This window comes from Apis laboriosa, unplaced genomic scaffold (assembly GCF_014066325.1).
Source record: "Apis laboriosa isolate Shangri-la unplaced genomic scaffold, ASM1406632v1 scaffold64_cov150, whole genome shotgun sequence".
NCBI lineage: Eukaryota > Metazoa > Arthropoda > Insecta > Hymenoptera > Apidae > Apis > Apis laboriosa.
Genome location: NW_025224011.1, coordinates 394032 through 413717, shown reverse-complemented (window position 1 = coordinate 413717; position 19686 = coordinate 394032). Strand labels below are relative to the sequence as shown.

General features: G+C 37.3%; 1 protein-coding gene and 1 pseudogene across 2 annotated transcripts in view; one reads left to right on the top strand and one right to left on the bottom strand.

The window, feature by feature from the left end:
* The window catches only part of LOC122718575, an 89727-nt pseudogene that overhangs the window by 40758 nt on the left and 29283 nt on the right, over window positions 1-19686 (top strand).
* Window positions 1-19686, bottom strand: part of LOC122718574 — a 44473-nt gene that overhangs the window by 23757 nt on the left and 1030 nt on the right. For both annotated transcript variants that reach the window (XM_043943713.1, XM_043943714.1), the window contains exon 2: window positions 12980-13391. In XM_043943713.1, the coding sequence (XP_043799648.1) occupies window positions 12980-13292 (313 nt within the window). In that variant the 5' untranslated portion in view covers window positions 13293-13391. The remainder of the gene's footprint in view (window positions 1-12979; window positions 13392-19686) is intronic.

Sequence of the window (19686 nt, the reverse complement as noted above, 5' to 3'; positions counted from 1 at the left end):
GCTCGCTCTCCTCCAATGCGTATGCACATATACATGTATGCACACGATCCTTTGACCAGATTATTTTCCGTTTCTCCTTTTGGAACGAGGAGTGGAGAGGAGATTTCAACGAGTTAACTCACGTTTTAAACAAAACTGTGGGACTCGATACCGAGAGGATGGCTTCGACCTTGCTTACGAATTAAATTTTTATCATTTATTATCTCATTCATCCCCTGCCCCCCCTCTTCCAACGCTCGATTTCTTTTTTTTATTTTTCATATAATTTTTAGACGAAAATTTATATCGATTTGAATACGTTTTAATAATTTTGTATAAATCAAACGAATATTTTTTTTAATTTAATCAGTATAAAAATTGTACGATATTATTATAATTACAAAATTATTATATCGCATTTTAAACCGGTTATATTTCCATTTATAACCATAACAATCCAATTTCTCGACGACTCGTCGACTCGTATTGTCTCGTTTGTAAATATAAATATATAGGCGTTCGTTCTTAACTCGTGTTTGGATTCGATACTTTTGATATAAAAAAATCGATCGTAATCCAACGCAATTTTTCGCCATCGATTTATTATCCGCGTTATCGAGAGATATTCGAAAATTAATAGAGCGATCAAATCGATCCTCGTTGCTCGATATTCGATGTCACGCCTTTTCTTTGTCCCAGAAAAGGGAGTGGTCATGCTAATGCAACGTGGGGGGATTTCTTCTGTATTCGCGCATTGCCACTTGTGTTGCCACGCGTGCTCTCGCGCACATAAATTATTCCCCCATCCAACCATCTCGTCAAATATATTAATTTCGTTTAAAAATTATTATTCAATCCCACCGTGATGATATTTCCAAATTTTATCCGTTCAAACTTTTTGTCGAGCAGGGAACGCAAAAGGGGAGGAGGGGAAAGAAAAAATTCCGCTATAACGTATTCTTAATAATAATAATAACAATAATAACAATAATAATAATAATAATAACAATAATAATAATAATAATAATAATAATAATAATAATAATAAGGGGGAGGACAATCAAGGTAATGACAGTGTTCGAGTCTCGATCGGCTCAATCCGAGGCTCAAAGTTGTTGCAATTTGTTATTACCGCGTAACAGGGTTATTTATAAAACGACACGTCCCCAATTGTCCGGACCGATCACAATTTTCCGCATTTTCTATGGCCGCTCGGATGGACCGGAGTTAAACGTTCCGCCGGAAGCGAGGCAGCGTAATACCACGTTTCGATACACACTTACGGGTGTGTATCGATAAAGGGCGGCCGTGAACGGAAGCTTGCCGCCGCTTCCAATGTTCCAGCTTTTCGAGTAGAATATTTCCATTCTACTTTTAAAAGAGCGAGGTAACTTTTTTTTCTTTAAATTTTAATTATCGGATTAATTAATTTATAGCGAAGCGAATTATTTGAAATAAGAACGAAGGAGGGACGCGAGTAGTTGGTAGTTGGAAGTGGAGATCGAGGAGGTGGCGCCATCTGTCGGGCGCGAGTTTTCATTTCAGGGAAATATCAATTGCGGGAGAATTTTTTTTACGTGGCATTATTGATAACTGTTGTTGATCGGTATGCGAGAGAGGATTTAATTGGCATTAAGGTAAGTTGATTTGTAAATTTCATTCGGTAATATATAGATTTTTTAATTTAATTTATGTTTTATTATAAACTTGTACAGCTTGTATACGGTATACGTAGGGAGAATTTATTGATAATCTTATGACATTTTACAACGATTTTGCAATTTAAGATATTAGAATTGCAATTAGTTTTATTACGAAATTTGTTACTTATTAGCAACATGAGAAAAATTTTGATGATTTTTATGCAAGAAGGCGCGTGCAAATCGTAAATTTTTTTCTTTTTAAAAAGTAATATCTTACTTGTTATTACTACACAACAGGTATATAGAGACGTTTAAATATATTTCATGCGATAAATTATTAAATTACTCACTTTAAACCCCTTTTTGTAATAAATATATAATTGCCATCCGAATAATTTCCACCTCGAGATTTTTTTTACATTGTACGTTATAATCTCAGTTGTATCAACAACCTTCGAAAAAAAAAAAGAAAAAAAGAAAAAAAGAAAAATCTCGCCCCATCCATTATTTAGGATAATCGATACCCTGTTATATTCCACCTCTTGAAACACGTTTTGCACGAGAACGCATTTTCGAGCTTATTATTCTCATGGATATCAATTAAAATACTTACTCGCCGTGAATTACCTGATAAAATAAACGGCCCCTCCATAACTGACAGCAACTAATATTTATTGTGAATCGCGTGTTTTCGAGTTTCAAAGCGTCCGAAACGTAGCTTACGATAATCGTGCCACGCTGATTGATAAAAATGATAGCAGAATTTTTTTCCCCTTTTTTTTTTTTTAATCCCAAGAAACCGGTTTCGGATTGGAAATTGAAATTTCGTATGAATTTATTAATATTCGTTAGAGAAAACGAAAACGTTACGCGCGATTTATAATTGAATTTTATTAACGAATTTAATTTTAATTTTCTTCAGATTTTAATCATTCGTGCAAATATTAATAGATTTGACATAAAAAAAAAAAAGACGTAACATTTTCTTGGAGAAAAACATTCGATTTTTCAGATTAGCTTTATTCCTTTAGTCCTTTAGAGATAAGTTTGAATATATTATTATAACCAATCGTATATACAAGGTGACCAAAAAAAAAAAAAAAAAAAATCTCATTTTTCAAATTCTACAAATCTTCTGAAATTAAAATCAGAATACGTCTCGGCCCAAGCTAATTTCCTACGTCCCACATTATGGCCGAGAGGTATTCGCTGCAGATGTAAATACCCGTGGGCCCCGAGGGGCCCCAGGCCTATTAAATATAGGCTGGACAAATTGCTCGCATGAACTAGAATAATTAGCATCACCAGCCTCCGGTGGTGGTGGTGGTGGGCATACATCCTTGGAACAAGGAACGACGAGGCGGACTACTCAAGAAACGTCCTTTCACTTTCCATTTCGCTACCCTCTGTGCCAGTGTTGCCCAACCTTCTCCCCTAATAATCCTCCCCTTCTTTAAGCTACACATTTCAAATTTTTTTTTATAATTTTATAATCTCTTTTGCGTTCAATCTCCAGATAATTTTTCCACAAAAACAATATAGTTAGAAAATATTTTGTAATTACTAAAAAAATTATTACTTATTTAATTTTTTTTTCTTTTCAATATCCGTTTGCAATTGAAAGTACCTACATGAAACATGAGTATATCCAAAATCTTTGTTTTTAAACATGAAAATATAAGATAATATCCCACGTATTTCAATCATCAACAAGTAATGAACGATGATGAAAAAAGAAGACTGCAATATCTCTTATGAACATGCATTCTTTTAGAAAAGAAACGATCAAGTGACTCGAAACTTTGAAGGATAAACAGCAGATTATATATTTAATTTAAACGTCTCTTTGAGATTCTAAATATTTAACCCTGTGTTGCCCTATTTTCTAAAATACCCTTTTTAAGTTGTATAACAAAAAAAAGAGAGAAGGAAGAGGTAAAATGATTTTTTCCACCGATTCATCATGGATCAGGATTCACGGCGCTTGGAAATCCACGAGTCCCTCTTCCACGCTAGCAAGGATCGTTGGCATGACATCACGGTTGCGTTTAATCAGACCCGCGCTGACTTGATGCGCGGGCTCCTCCGGTGCGAGCTGGCTGCTTAAGAATGTAATTTAATATGCAACGTTACCGCGGGCCCCGGCGTGTCATATTTATAGGTATTTATGCATCAAGCTTCGCACGGCCACGTTTTACGCCTAGCAGCCGGTGCAGCCGGGGTATCATTGAAATTACCCCCTTGGTGAGCCACCACGGCAAAATGGTGGATGGAAGGAGGAAGGGATTTACACGTGGGAGGAATTTATCGTTGTTTATCACTCGTTAGTCTCACCTTGGAGGCGTCCAGGCATCTTTGTTGCCCGTTCTACTATGACTTTCGAGGATTCTAAGGAGGGAGAGGGGAGGGGAGGGGAGGGGATGGTTGCCTTGGCGATCGATGGAATTTGGAAACGATCGTGGAAATCGAGATCGAGATTCGTGATGATAATTAGGTGTTGGATCGTCGAGAGAAAAAGTTGTGAGTATTTTAAAAGTATTTATAAAATTGACGAGTATTTTTTTTAATAATAATAAAGGATTCAATAAAGAATCGAGGTTAATTTGAATATTTGAATAATGCACGAATTATTTTCTCGAACTCTTCAATACTTTTAAAAAAAATATATTTTCAATCCTCTTCGCATACTTCGATTTTACATATTAAACAAGAGCAGCGGGTTAATATATCACGAAAGCAAGAAAAGGACGAGTTGATGAACGCGCATCCTTTACCATCTCGCTCAAGGTTACGTTCGTAGGAAGAAAAATCGCCTTTATTAATTTACCCTTCCTCCCTCCCTCCCTATGTTCCTTCATCACACGCTCTCAAGCCGCGAGATCCTTTCATATTCTCAATGCCATTTTTTTTTTTTTTTTTATTTTTTCCTTCCCCACTCTGCACCCATACGCGATAAGTTCGAACGTTGCACGAAGATACGAGAGAACAAGGCGCAAGGAAGAAAGACACGCGTTCTTTCGAAGCAGAAGAAGAAGAAGAAGAAGAAGAAGAAGAAGAAGATCGATAATTAAGAGGGATAATTCGCGTCCGAGAAAATGATCCTAATATCGTTGCATTTTGCGTCTCCTCCCGAGGAGACGTTTTTCGTTCTTCGTAATATTACGACGCCGTCTCTCCCTCCCCCCCCCCATTTAAATGCTAACCTTTAAAGATTAAAATTCATACTTATGCAAATGGGGCAACGTAGACGGGCCTTCACTCGGCGTACACACGGGGGAAGCATCGATCACGAGTTAATTACAGGATACAGGCTCGAAGGCAGAGACACGGGAGTTTCCATAAAATAATCGTTCTGTTTTATTTTCGTCCTCCCCTTTCAAGCTTTCAATTTCAATTTCAATTTCCTTCCCTTCGATTTTAATTCGATTCCGATTTTTATTTCTACGTAGAATCCGTTGACACGAGTGCTGCGAGATATTACGAAATTTCTAGGGATCCCTAGAACGAATTATCGAACTATACGTATTCCAATTCGACGATAAAATAATATCATCTTGAGAGATTTTAATTTCGTTATTTTAATCGTATTTTCAGCGGATAAAAATGATAAATTTTTAAGAAATCTCGTTCTTGGATTCAAAGAAATGATCGATATCTTATTATTGAACGAAATACCGGTGAGCAAAATTACAATCGATGAAAAATTACTTTCGAGACGAAGCCGTTCCGAAATATATTCCGTCTGATTAAAATTCATGCTTATGCAAAGCATAATACATCTCTGAATGGTTCTTTTCTTCGTGGACATCGGGCACGAGTACTAATTACAGGACACCGTGGAATAGAAAACCCCGTCAACGGCACGTTTTGTTTCTTTCACCGCTTCGACAACCTTGAAACAACGCACAAAAGCTTCTTTTCAATCCAAGGAACTCATCATTTTTCACCACGATCCTTATTGTTATTACGTCGGATCCGTGAATAGCCTACGAAAATAGTTGAACGCGAAAACGGATATTGTTGTTGTTGTTGTTTTCTCGATCGTTTCTTCCTTTTCTTAAGAAAGCTTTCCTATTATTATAATATAATACATATCCTTATAATTAGATAGAAGATACGGGTGTAATAAAATTCCTTTTTATTTATTTTGGCTCGAAAGCCGGAAACAACTTCCTCCTCCCCTTCGTGGAAAGCCTCCTCCACTTTCCTCAAAATGGATCCTATCTCCCCCTTCACGCGACATTCCGCGATAGTTTCTCTTTCCAGGAAAACCACTTTCGAGGGAAACACGCGATCTCGAACGTGGAAAACGTGGCCATTTTCAAGCTGGACCGATTATTTGAGAAATTATCTCATTACCTGGGGGAAACGGGGGATACTTATTTTATTAACTAGTCTTTTTCTTTTAATAATCCTTCAAGAATAGTCGACGATGATTCGTAGAATCAAAATTGAAGAAGGAAGAATATCCTCGAATATCAAATTTATATATTTAATCGCGCGTTGATATTGTTTATATAAGAAAAAGTATTTTACGTTCTCTTACACGCAACAGCCATCCATTTCCACGAAACTTATTTACCTATTTACCTCCCCCCTTCACGATATGGCCAACGATTCCCAAGAATTTACCTAGGTAGAAATGTTAGAAAACCTCTTGGTATATATCTCTCTAAGCCTCGTTTAAAACGTATTTCCATGGAACGATGATAACAGAATAGCGATAACAGGCATTCCCCATCCCGTAATAAATCTACGTGCTCGTTGGCCGGGATGAATTCACCAGCTTTCCCCGAGCGATTAAGCGAGAGAGGGAACGAGGCGATTCCCTCGATTTAATATCACAGTATTCACAACAGCCCTGCTAGGGGGAGGAGGGAGGAGTTCTCTAGGAAATTGGAACGATCTCGTACGCGTTTCTGTGAAAGAGAAGCAGGGCCTCTTCCCTATAACCCTTCCAGATTGCTACTCTCCTCCACGATTTCTGGCCGTTGAGAGGAGCAACAACGTCTGATTTAGAAAACTCGAAATGCACACGTGCGCTGGAAACGGAAAGCACTGTAATCTTTCGTATTCCGGTTAAGGATGAATGCCCGTCGGTTGAAAAATCTTCTTCCTTATTTTTTCGTTCCGTCTGTGGAATCTCTGGGTAGAAGCGAACCACTGTGATGATCCAGGGTACAATGTGAGGAGATTGAATTAAAGCGACGGAAAAAAGGGCGATAATTGGATAATTCGAGACGAAGTTTGTCTTTTTTTCTTTCTTTCCAAGTCGCAGTTAAACAATATTTGCAAAATTTGGCTCGTTAGATCACATTAAGAACATCTTGCGATATGAATATTAATTATATTTATTCACTTTTTTGTAAAATTATAATCTGTTTATTTAATTTTCGCGTTGAACAATTCGGATATTATAATTTAAGGGGGCAGAAATTTGGAAAATTTGAATCGCGTTAAGTTTATTAAGATCTTACTACGAGACGCGATACTAGCGCCATGTGACCATTAACTATGACCCGATATAAGGATATATTTGTTCACTTTTTGACGCGAATACACGCTTAAATCGACTTTTTTGAGACTGGTTTGTAAAATTATAATCTGTTTATTTAATTTTCGCGTTGAACAATTAGGATATCATAATTTAAGGGGGCAGAAATTTGGAAAATTTGGATCGCGTTAAGTTTATTAAGATCTTACTACTAGCGCCACGTGACCATTAACTGCTATTACCCGATATAACGATATATTTGTTCACTTTTTGACGCGAATACACGATTGAATCGACTTATCCTAGCTAAAAGAGATCTTTATCCATAGATTTATTCGCTTTTTCCCTCTTTGTTTCGCGTGAAACGTTATCATTCGGAGTGGAGCGTGTCTATCAGGTGCGGCCAGGACGAAGTTTATGAGCGTGGAGAGATGGACGAGAGAGAGAGAGAGAGAGATGGAAGGAAGAAAGGCTTATCTTTATAGGACCTGTTGTACAGATATCGCGTGAAAGCGCGCTCGTGACTTCGCGAGACACCGTGGGAGTGCTTTGCCGATCGAGAGAATCGCTTTTCAATCGAGCGAACGACGTTGTAATCTCGCCTCGTGACGAGAAAAAGAGTCGTATCTTCCTCTGTGAAACGAAGGAGTTCTGGCGTGTGTAGGCGTAGGCAGAGAGAGAGAGACAATTTTTAAATTCTTCTCTCATAAATCTTAATAGAAAACACTTCCAAATTATTCAAAAAAGATTAGTTAGTCAAACTTTCCAATACCCCAGTAATCACCTCTCCAAAATGCAAAAATAGCTCCTTCGACTATTCTCTATTTCTTCGAATTAAAAATTCAATTCAAACACCCTGAAATTAAAGATTAACCAATTTTGAACTTCGATACCTTCTTCGACAACTCGTCAAATTGAACGTCAAATCCTCCCATCCGACCGTTGAAAAACCTTCTTTCAAAAGTCCTCTCAACTTCGATAAAACAGATCCTGAGGCTAAAACTCTGTGAGAGGTTTAAACTCCCTGGATTGTTGTCGGGCGGAAGTGGGTGCCACAGCGCCCGATTCCCTTCCCCATAACCCCGGTTGATTTACAACCAGGAACGCGTAGTATTGCGCGCGGGGATTTCGCAGGCGGCCACGTTCTCGGCCGCCCCTGGATTTGCATAAATCCCTCGGAAAACGCGAGGGAGCCGCGAAATCGAAAGTCGAGAATCGGCCTCTGCCTCTGCCTCTGTGCCCGCAGCGCGTCAAGGGTATTCCCCGCGAGGGAAGGGCAAGCCTGGCATCGTTTTACGACCAGGGTAGGAGGCACGAAAGGTGGTTCCTCCGAGCCATCGGGAACGAGCCGTGGACGGGGGATTTATGGCGGACCAATGGTCGTGGAATTTCTTGTTTTATTTATGGGCCGATGCACGGCCGACGATCGACTGGAAATATGTTTATTCCAGCTGCGGATGGTCTACACCTGGTTGACTCTTTGGAATCGAATTCTGCCCTCCGGGGGTTGCGTTCTCTCGAGGAACGAAGGATGCCTCGATCCTTCCAGGTATCGTGCCCGTGTGGAATTCCTTGTCCGGGGTGTTGAACTTTGGGCCAGATTAGGTAGGTCGTGGTTTGGAGAGGTTTCAGAGAGCGTTGAATTGGCGTTGCTGTTGAAGTGGGGGTATTGGATTTGAGAGAGGTTTGAAGAGACTATAAAATGATGAATTCTTTGGACGATGAAGTTGAAGGTTTAGATTGGATATTGGATATGATATAAATAATAGAAGATAGTGTAGGTTATGGTTCGGAGGAAACTGTTAAAGTGTTGAATTGTCAAGATTAAATATAATATACATATGGGGTATGATTTAAAGAGTGTTGTCAGTTTGAAAATAAATAAATAAATAAATGAAATAATAAAGTGAATTGGATACAATATATAAATCATGGTTTAGAAAAGTTTTTAAAGTCGTCATTCTGAAAAAAAAATCAATAGAAAAAGGAGATTCTGTAATGTGAAATGAACAAAAAGTACAAAAGTAATAAATAGGCATCATTTTCTTTGATTATAGAAGGTAATATTGGCAGAATTACATTATATCTCGATGTTAACATAAAATTTAGATAGTCATAAATAATACTTTATACGAAATGAGCGTGTCCCAATAATTAAATCCTTTTTACTTAAAACGCATTCCTTCTCTGTGAGTTTAACAGTCGGAAATTTATCGGCGGTTATATTTTAAATGATTATGTAAATGTACTGTTTTTCAATCAGTTTCTCGTCGTACGCTTGTTTTAATTTTTCTTACGCGTCAGATCAGAGTAACGACACGATCGTCATTATAAATGCTAAAAATTCACGCTTGGAATTTTTTTTTTTTCTTTTCCCTTCTAAAAGCTACATTTACATTCTTTTAACGTTTATACGATTACACGGGGGAAGCATAATAATCGCTGTATTATTTCGATTAGTTAATAGACATTAATTTGCCATTTGCCAGTCGTGTGTTGCGTTATACCTATATCTATAAAAACGCGTGAAAAGAAAAAAAAAAAACGACAGAGGAAACCTATTAAAAGTCACCATATTATGAATCTTTTAGCACTATCTTGACAACCTTCTCCTCTCTTCCCTTGTATTAAGATTCTTTCAATCGCCAATTTGTTGTTATTACTCGTTTAATTTTTAAAGCAAACCCAAAATTTTTCAATATCATTCCTGTATTCCTTCCCTGATTCCCCAACAATAAAATTCGAGATTACGAATCAACAGCAGATGTTTTCCAATCCAGAAGATATTGAATTGAATTGTTGAAAATCTTTTGACTTATCCTTTTCTCCAGAATTATTTGACTTAGGAATTAGATAGGCTCGTAATTAAATTCTCCTCTCCACGGAGTCCAACGGGCTCCGTAATTAAATCCTCAAAGTGTGTATCGATCGTCCCGTACGAGCAGGACGAGAGTGGCTTTTCGAGGAGCAAATCCGTTGCAGAGATTCGGAGCACGCGACGAGGGGGCGAGAAGGGGCGACGATTGTAACACGGTGTCGAGATTAGACCGGTCGAGGCTTCGTTAGCGACCCATTGTGAACGGAGATGCGATCATTACGCGTCTAGTTTGCATAAGTTCCTGATGGAAGCGTGGGTGGAGAACGCCCGACTTGGAAAGTTGATAAGGATAGCAGAGGGGAGGAGGAATGGGAGAAAGAAGAATGAGTTTCATGATCTTCTTTATTTTTTCTTTTTTTTTTCAATATTTGCGACTCTTTTTCGTCGTCAAAACTTGTATTGTTTGAATTTTTTTTTTTTTGTTTGAATTTTTTTTTTTTTTCCTTTCTTTCTTTTTCTTTTTCGAGGAATCATTCACAATTACACCAAGTGGATTATTTTCGAATATCGTATCATCGATTTCAATTTCTGAAGAAATGCAATAAAATGTTAAATAGAAATGGAAAATCGAGAGGGACGTCGAAGGTAAGTCTTTAAGTGGGAATTTAAAGAGCGACGATAAGGAGAGAGGGAGTATTGGAAAGAGAGAGACAGAGGCAGGAAGAGAGACGGCCGTTCCAACCGTTTCCAACGAAACTGTTGCAGCGGAATCACGGCATCAACCGTGATTTTCGACCCACGCCGTGTATCCAGCCGTGCATACGTAATTCACGCGTTTTCGTTGGAAAAGTATCGGTCAGCCGTTATGCTAATACGAGGCCTTATGTCACTGACCACCTCCACCGTGACCTCTTCGTTGAATAATCAAAGAGAGAGAGGTATTCGAGACGATACGCTTTATGGCGGATCAGAATTATACTCAGATATGAAATTATAACGATTTAATTATTAATTTAACATCGGCACGCGTTTGACTCGATCGAGTGAAGGGTACGAACGATCCTCGAACACGATCAATTATTATTTTGATATTTTTTTTTATTTTCGTGATTCAGATATGAAATTATAACGATTTAATTTAATATCGCACGCGTTTGACTCGATCGAGTGAAGGGTACGAACGATCCTCGAACACGATCAATTATTATTTTGATTTTTTTTTTTATTTTCGTGATTCAGATATGAAATTATAACGATTTAATTTAACATCGCACGCGTTTGACTCGATCGAGTGAAGGGTACGAACGATCCTCGAACACGATCAACGAACCATGATATTTCTTTTTATTTTCATGATTAAATGTGATTGAATTTTATGTGTCGTGTGCTCGATCCTTTTAACCGATTCCTCGAGCCACGTTGTAATTTTTACGATTCATGGCCGTCATTTCCAATCACGATATCATAAGATAAGATCTGACAAACTCTTCCAATAATTCACAATTTATAAATAAACGTCGGTCGTCATCGAAGCTGATTCGCAACACCGATAATCCGAAATCGATAATTCGCGAAGCGACGTGAAACGAAACTAAAACGACGACGTTAGGAAAAACGCTTGGTCAGGCTCGAGCACGGCACAAATCGAACGCTCCTTCGAACGCTCGGTCTCATTGTTGGGACCGCCACCTACAAACCATCCGTTACTTTCTTTCTCTGGGCCTCGGTTAAATCACCACCGTGCCTACTACAACCTGATTACATATGTACACACTCGGCTGCAGGTAAATAAGCAAACAAATGCGGCTTCTTGTGCATCGTCGTGCACAGGAAATCTCGAGAATGTTGCAAGCGATCTTTGACCCTTGGTGTATGGGGTTTTAATAAAACGTGCAACGACATTTTGCGTATCGTATCAATAACCGTACTATATTTGATTCTCCATCTCGAACAACGCAAAAAGGAAAAAACACGTTGGGATCGATTTTATTATCAACTTTTGACAGAGTTCCATAAAACAATTCTCGGATAGTGGTCGAATAAATTAAGACATTCGCAATACCGGATAAAATCCGTAAATCAAACAGCAGCATCCCCGTTTCTACCGTCTGTTCCCGAGCCGTTGGGCGGTCGTTTTGAAGAAGGGATAATCGTAAAACTGGTTAAAAAGGAGCGAGATGGGAATGTAAACGTTTCCATCGATCAAAGGGGCCGTTTATTAATCGGCCACATTCCCTGGCCTCGATCTTGCGCAAGCCGGCCAGCTTTAATCCACGCTCAGATCGAATTCCACGATAGCGACTCGCGCGCACGATCGATCATCGCGGCCGACGTGATCGATATATCGGCACACAGCCGATTCTATGCTGGCCGGGGATATCTCCCGTTCCATTAAGCGCCACCGCACCAGTTTAATGAATTTTCTGGCCGGATATCGGCCCCTTGCGCTTTTTCCATCGCGTTTCGACGGTTCTCCTTGACTTGATTTATCGGCCGCGGAGGAGAAAAGTTTCGAATGCTCGGTGGACGGGTTTGGAAATGCCGTCGTCTCCCGCTCGTGTCTATTATTTGCAGATTTCTCTATCGAAATCGTTTTGTATCTGATAATAATGGAATCTGGTTCTGAACGAGTTCCACACTCGTCGATTGTATTTTAATCGTGTGATGGATGCGAGATAGGGATAATTGAACAGGACGCGGCGATGTAAATGAAGTTGGAAAAAGAAAAAAAAAAAAAAAAAAAGATGGAGAGTTTCGTTACGTATTTATGCTATTTGTCGATAAGAATTTTTCATTCGTATATAATGGATTGGATGTAAGAGTTGCTCGCGAGAAACGAGGATTGGTGAGCCACCTGGCGGTGGAAATAAGAAACGTGACAAACCCGATGTTTCCAGAATCGTTAATTCGATTCAATTTTCAATATCTCTTTCCAAAATTTCCATTATTGAAATTCAACTATTGATCTTCCAGTTGAAAAGTTTATCGTCGCAGTGCATATCCTTTCCTCTTAAAAACTACAAAAGAGAGGCAAATTCCACTCACCGGGATATCCCTCCGGAATCACAATCTCGGGTCCAACCTTCACGTCATGCCGGTAGCGATGCATCAGCAGCGTAGCCGTGACTCTCAGCGATCTTTGCTGTTGTTTGTACAACAATATCGGTCTTCCACCGGCACCTTCCACCCTCACCACCCTAGGTAACGAGAATCTGTCGAGGAACTCGCGCAGCGGCATGAAACCGGCACCCGAGCCCGCAGCTTCCGCGGTCGCCTCTCGAGAGCTGGGCAACGAGTCGTCTCCGGTTCCGGTCGCCTCGCCGCTCGACAGTGTCGAAAATTCACCACTCGACGACATCGTCCCGCGATATCCACGATTTCATAGACACCAGATTCGGCGAGCGTGCAGGTCGAACGAATCGGCAGTTCCACCGCGAGTTTCTTCGTTCGTCGTCTTCTGCAAAGAGAAATAGAGAGAAACGTGTACGTGTGGCGTGGATAAACTTTTTTTAACTTGCTTCGACACATCGATGCTCCGATCCAAACAATGGGAAAACAGAGATAAGAAGGGAGAAAAGCGTGGAAGAGCATCCAGATGGAATTCGTTATTCCACGAAGCGTGGCAGCCTTGACAGTGATTCGCCCGCGGCGAAGTGTGCCTCGGCTAACGAGTGATTATGCTCTCAGGGCCGGCTTGACGATGATGGTGATGATGATGATGAATTTATGACGATGATTATCTCTGGTGGCGTACCGCTGTGTCGCCACCGGTGTTTGTCTTTCAGACGAGGAGACAGTGGAGAGAGTGGAGAGAAAGAGAGAGAAAAGAAAGCAAGAAGAGTGAAAAATAAATGGAATCTAGTCTGTTGGGTTGCAATCAGTTAAGGATAAATTCTTGCGGATGACTGTTTGACGCGAGACAAATTAGAACGACGAATTAGTTCTAAGTGATTGGGATAAAGGATTGATAAAGGAGAGATTTTTAATTGGATCATTGGACAGATGATGTCTCTAGAAATAGATTTTTAGATGCAGTTTTTCTGTCTTTAGAAAATGGAGTAATAGGATGAGATGATTGCCCTTGTTGAGAGCTTTTGACTAAATAAGTCAGTTTGTAATCTCTACTAACCTAAAATTAAAGGAAATTGTTTCAATCTCAAATTCGTATAAAAGTACCTGTATAAATAACTTTTCTTCTATATTAAGAATTTCAATTTCTTACTGATATATAAGTAATGGAAGAAAAAGAAAATTTCAGATTAGTTTTCGATTTAAAATCGTCTTATTAAAATTTTCCAATTTTCTGTAATCTTAACCTCAAATTCATATAAACAACTTCTCTATATTATATATCTATATTAAGAAATTTTCAATTTTCTCTTATGTAAGTGTCTGGAAAAATTTTTAGGTTAGGTTTTCGATCTAGTTGATGCTCCAACAATCTTCTTCTTCAAAAAATTGAATTTAATAATGATTTCCCTCTCTCGACTGAATGATATCGAATATAAATATATCTTAATCTCATATATAATTAGTGATAAGGCGTCAATTTTAATTTTTTTTTTTTTTTCATACAGTATATTTCACCCACGTGTTTGTGAAATAATATCGAAATAACTTCCATCGTGGATGATTGATTATTATATACACAAACATTGTAGCTCGAGATGATCAAAACATGGAATGAAATGTTTTCTAGGAACTCAAATTGTTTACAAATGTGTATAATATTGTGGTAACAAAATTATCTTGAAGAATTTTATTAATATATTATATTATCGACATTATAAAAAAAATGACATAATATTACTATTCCTCTTACAAAATTTTCGTAAACATTAACAGCTCAATTTATCCGCAACTCTTGTTTGCTAAACATAATTACAAGGTTACGTTGACAAAAACCTGATGACAATTCGCGGTTTCTTTGGATCGTGAAAAAAAAAAAAAAAAAAAAAAAAAAAAACGTATAAATTGCCTAGTTAGCACTCGGTCATAACAAATGGGATTTTTGCGTTTGACGACTCGATAATTTGCCGTGTCAGTTTAAATCATACTGTTATAAATCAACCCCCCATACTTCTTGTTACTTGTTATTTGATGCTCGTCGCGTATATACTTTACCGGTGGCTTGACGCGAGCACAAGTTATGGAAAGATGCGTTTTTAATCGGCCGAGGATCAAGGGATTCAAAGACAATTCATTTTCAAAATTATTTGAAGATATATTCGTAAAAATTGGAATCGATAATTATCCATAAAACAATCTGTTTTAAATGATATTTAATAATTAAAAATTACATAATATTATCTTCATTAGCTAGATAAAAGTGCTGATTATTTTATTTTTGAACGAATCATAAGTTATCCTTAAAAAAATAAAATTCATTTCAAATAAAAATACACAAAAATATTGCAATTGATTTATCAAAAAAAAAAAAAAAAAAAATATTTCGCTATCAAATGAAACACTAATCAAAAACGATTCGATCCATCGACAATTCTTCCTTGTCACCAAGTAATTAAACCCCCATTACGATTACACCGATTCGGAGGCAAAATAATCGAGGGGATCGAAAGGATTGGTGGCAGGTTTGTCTTTGGTTTTCATGGAAAAAGGAAGAGAGGGGGGGAGGAAAAAGAAGGAAAAAATGCTCGCTCATGCGTATTCATGACCGGAACCATGGATAATGCCCGGGGTCTCTGTACATCATATCTTACACACAGCTGGAATATTAATTCCTGTCATTCGTATGCGATGCGAGTGCGATGTTGCTGTGAACGCGCGAGCGCAACTCTGAAGAATGGTACAGGTGCAAGTCACCTAGGAGAAACTTGAGTTTTTGCGGTTATGGAGGAGAATGATCGAAAGGGTAGACCTTGGAATTTAAATTGGCCCGATCGAAGTAATTATTTCAACCTAATTTGGATCAATTAACGGATGATAAAAGTTCGATGAGCGAAGAAAAGAAAAGTTGATTTCTCTGTTGATAGATCTTATGGGGGGAGGGGAGGAAGGAGATTAAATTCTGTGTTTAGCGTCACTTAAAAATGTCATACCTCTTTTTCTACGATATTTTCTGATTTTTATCTTTAATTGAGCGATTATAATTCTTGATCACAAGTCAGGAGTGAATTTTTTTTGAACCATTGTTAAATGGCTGTGTTGTTAATATTATTATTTATAAAATTATTATCGTACGATTATTGATTATTATTATTTTAACGGGATATCCAATTTTAATTTATAAATTACTCGTAAATTATTTGCCTCGTGATCAAATGGTTTCGAGGTAATCCGATATAATTAATTTTTTTTCTTTTGTTTTATAAATAAAAGTACGAAGATCACGTATGTTTCTTTAAATAGAATCGTATAATTTTCAATGCGTTAATCGATGCGCAAAGTTTGATCTGCACGTTTAGGTATTCAATATGCCAACCGTGTTCGGTCAAACGTTTTGTATTCTATCACGGAAAACAGCTTTGGCTCCCGCATACACTCGATCTTTTGTTTTAAGATGTTCGATTCAATTTATGCGACTCTTTGTTCGATATCACGAACTCGTAGATCCAACTTGTAACGTCGTTCATTGTATCAATAATTTCAGTAGCTCGAATTTCTCAAAAATATTTAAATTTTATTTCAATAATCAAATTCTAGAATGATCGAATCCGTCATTTTTAATATCTGTTATCCTAAAACATTCAAAACTTATTCGTTTATTATTCCGATACATTTTTCAATATCCATTATCCCGAAAAAAATGTCATCATTCCATCTCTCGAATTTTAATTTTAAAGATTTACTTTTTTATAAAAAGTTTTTTCGTAAGATCGAGTCCGCCATTTTTAACATTTCACGAAATTCGAACGTGTTACGATTTTCCCTAAATGGCATGGCCCAGAAATGAAAACAACAGCGACCCCTCGATTTCTGTTCGATTCCGAAGAAACTGGGGAGGCTGTCGTCCTCGACAGGCAGAACTTTCGAAACGCTTTCGTTCTCTCGCGAGATCGTTCGAACAGCGCGCCATTTCACTTTCGAACGTGTTCCTTTTTTGGTGTCGGGTGTAGGACCGGTGTAATCGGCCGGCGTTTGTCATCTGTAACACGCGTAATCGTCGACTCGAGCCGCGCCACCGGTTAAAATTGCCATGAAGCGCGAATCAAATTAATTATAGGAAGACGTTCATTACACACCCGTAATTAATACTTTCACGATCGATGCTTCGCTTCGTGATCGGTAACTTCTTTCCTTTGACAAATTGCGTCACGGTTGTGGTTTGCTAATTTCAAGTTGGAAATTTTATTATATACGATATAGTGTCCTCTTTTTTGTTGGTAATATATACCACGAGCAACTGTTTCAAGTGAAATTAGAAAGAAAATGCTAGGGTTCCCTAGAAAAGTTCTCCCTCCTTTTCCAAAGATTTCATCAAACTAATTGAAACATTTTTCAATGAAATTAGGATAAATTCTCTAGGAATTTTTTCAAAACTTAACAAAAAAATGTTAATAAATCCCCATAACAACTCAAAAAATAAATCGTTGTAATCTAGAGTTCCCTAGAAATTGTTTCTTAAAACTCAACTCCTCAAATTCAATAAAGATTAAAATAATCGAATGAAAATCTGAATCCTCTCGTACATATAATGATAAAGTTAACGATATACCGCTACGAAATAAGCGATCAACGAGGTCGACGATGGAAAATAGGTTCTCCGCGCGAAGCGCATAATAGATCGAGTCAAGTGAAAGTCCCAGATTTAGCAATTTATTCATTAACGGCGTACGCCGTCCTGGAAACGCTCGATGCTTTTCGCGTGGCGGATATTCCTCTTTGTCCCTCCTGACGTAATTCGACGCGGTGCACGCGTCTGCGTGCGATTCCACGCGCGTATCGCCCGAGCTGATTTTAATTAAGAGCGGCAGGAAAGTCGGCCTGCATCGTCTTACTTTCTTGCGATTCGTAATTAACGAGCTTGCTCGCGCGCCTGCCGAGAAGAGAGAAAGGAGGGGAGAGGGGGGAAAGAGAGAAAAATGTACGTTTGCACGGTTATTTTTAGACACGGACCATCTGAATTTATGATCGCGATGCGTTTGATATTGTGCAACGGAGTTCCGTGAGAACGAAACCACCGGCGTGATTGCGGCCTTTTAGCGCGTTTACCCGTCCCTTCCTTCGCAATTCACCGCCTGTTTGCTCGATATCTCCACCAGTTTTTTCGTTTCTCCGCTTTTCGTTTCTTGTATATATATGCGGTATATTTTGTTAATAACAATTTTTTCAAAGGAAAAAAAACAATTTAACAAATTTAAGTAAATTATTAAATAATATTTTAAATTTTAAACATTAAAATAAATAAATTGGTATGAGTTTAAGAAACAGATGTGAAGTCGCTAGGATACTCTAGAAATTCCCTAGAAATTTCCAAAATATTCGACAACAGTTTTACATGTTGGTTGTTCCAGCATTAAGAATGTATAAATAGGAAGGAATGGATTTTAAAATTTACTACGAGTTGGATATGATGGCGATGAATCTTTTCCGTGTTAAAATTCAAGTTATTAGAATGTGATTAACATAGATAAAAATCTATATTATAAACTACCTAGTTCATATAAAATACCTATTCTACTTCTTGAAAGGAAATTTCTTTAATTACATTCAAATGAATAATTATATAAAAATATATTGTATTATTTTTCTTTATTATTTTTCTTTAAAGGTAAGAATTTTTAATAAAAGAAATTTGTAAAAAGATATATATATATATGTAGCAAAAAATTATTAAACATAATGAATAAATTTTCATTTCATCCATGCACTCCTATATTATTTCACAATGCATACGTGTGTGAATATGAGTATTAGTAAAAATACTCTTCTCAATTTCAGATAATAAATAATCTACGACTCGTAAAACGAACAAATCGCCTACAAAGTCAATTATATGTAAGAAACTATTAATTTTCAATCCATTGGTCTTGCAAGATGGAGTGATTCATATGAACAGCATTCTCAGGGAGCCAATAGGCCAACGATTAAACAGTAAACAATTCTTCATTTGCATAATATTATTAAAACGAAAAAAAATATTAGTCGATTCGAAATTTTTTTTTAATTTATCGATATTGGTTTTTTCAAAAAATCGCCTCGAACTCGTCTCGTACCACTAGAAAATTCCAAATAAACTCGTCAACAGGCTTTGATAAAGTGTTATCCTTATAAAAGTGCAAACTTCGCTGCGCAAGCGTTTCTCATAAAAGACGAGTTAACTCGTTCTGGCTGGTTGAGAAGTTAAAAGCCGTCGTGCAACATTTTTGCCGCCGTATAAATATACACATAGAGCAGCTTGTTTACTTTTCTTTTGCCAACCGGAGTAAGTATATTTTTTTTTTCTTTTTTAAAGAGTATTCTCGTCATAATGCGAATGCCTTCGATAATCTTTCTCATTTGCACTGATTAAAGTTGTAGTTTTCATACATTTTTTTCAAATTGTTTTTATTTACGTTAAATGATATATATTTTATACATTATAGCGATATGTATAATGTATATATATATATNGTATATATATATTTTATATATATATAAAAAATGAAGAAATATGATGAAATTCTTATATATAAATTATATATAATTAAAATGAAGTAGTAGAAAAATTCTGTAACATGTCACCTGTCAAATCAATAATATTATCAATTAATAAATTCTTGTGAAAGAGAGTTAAATAAATTTGGAATAAT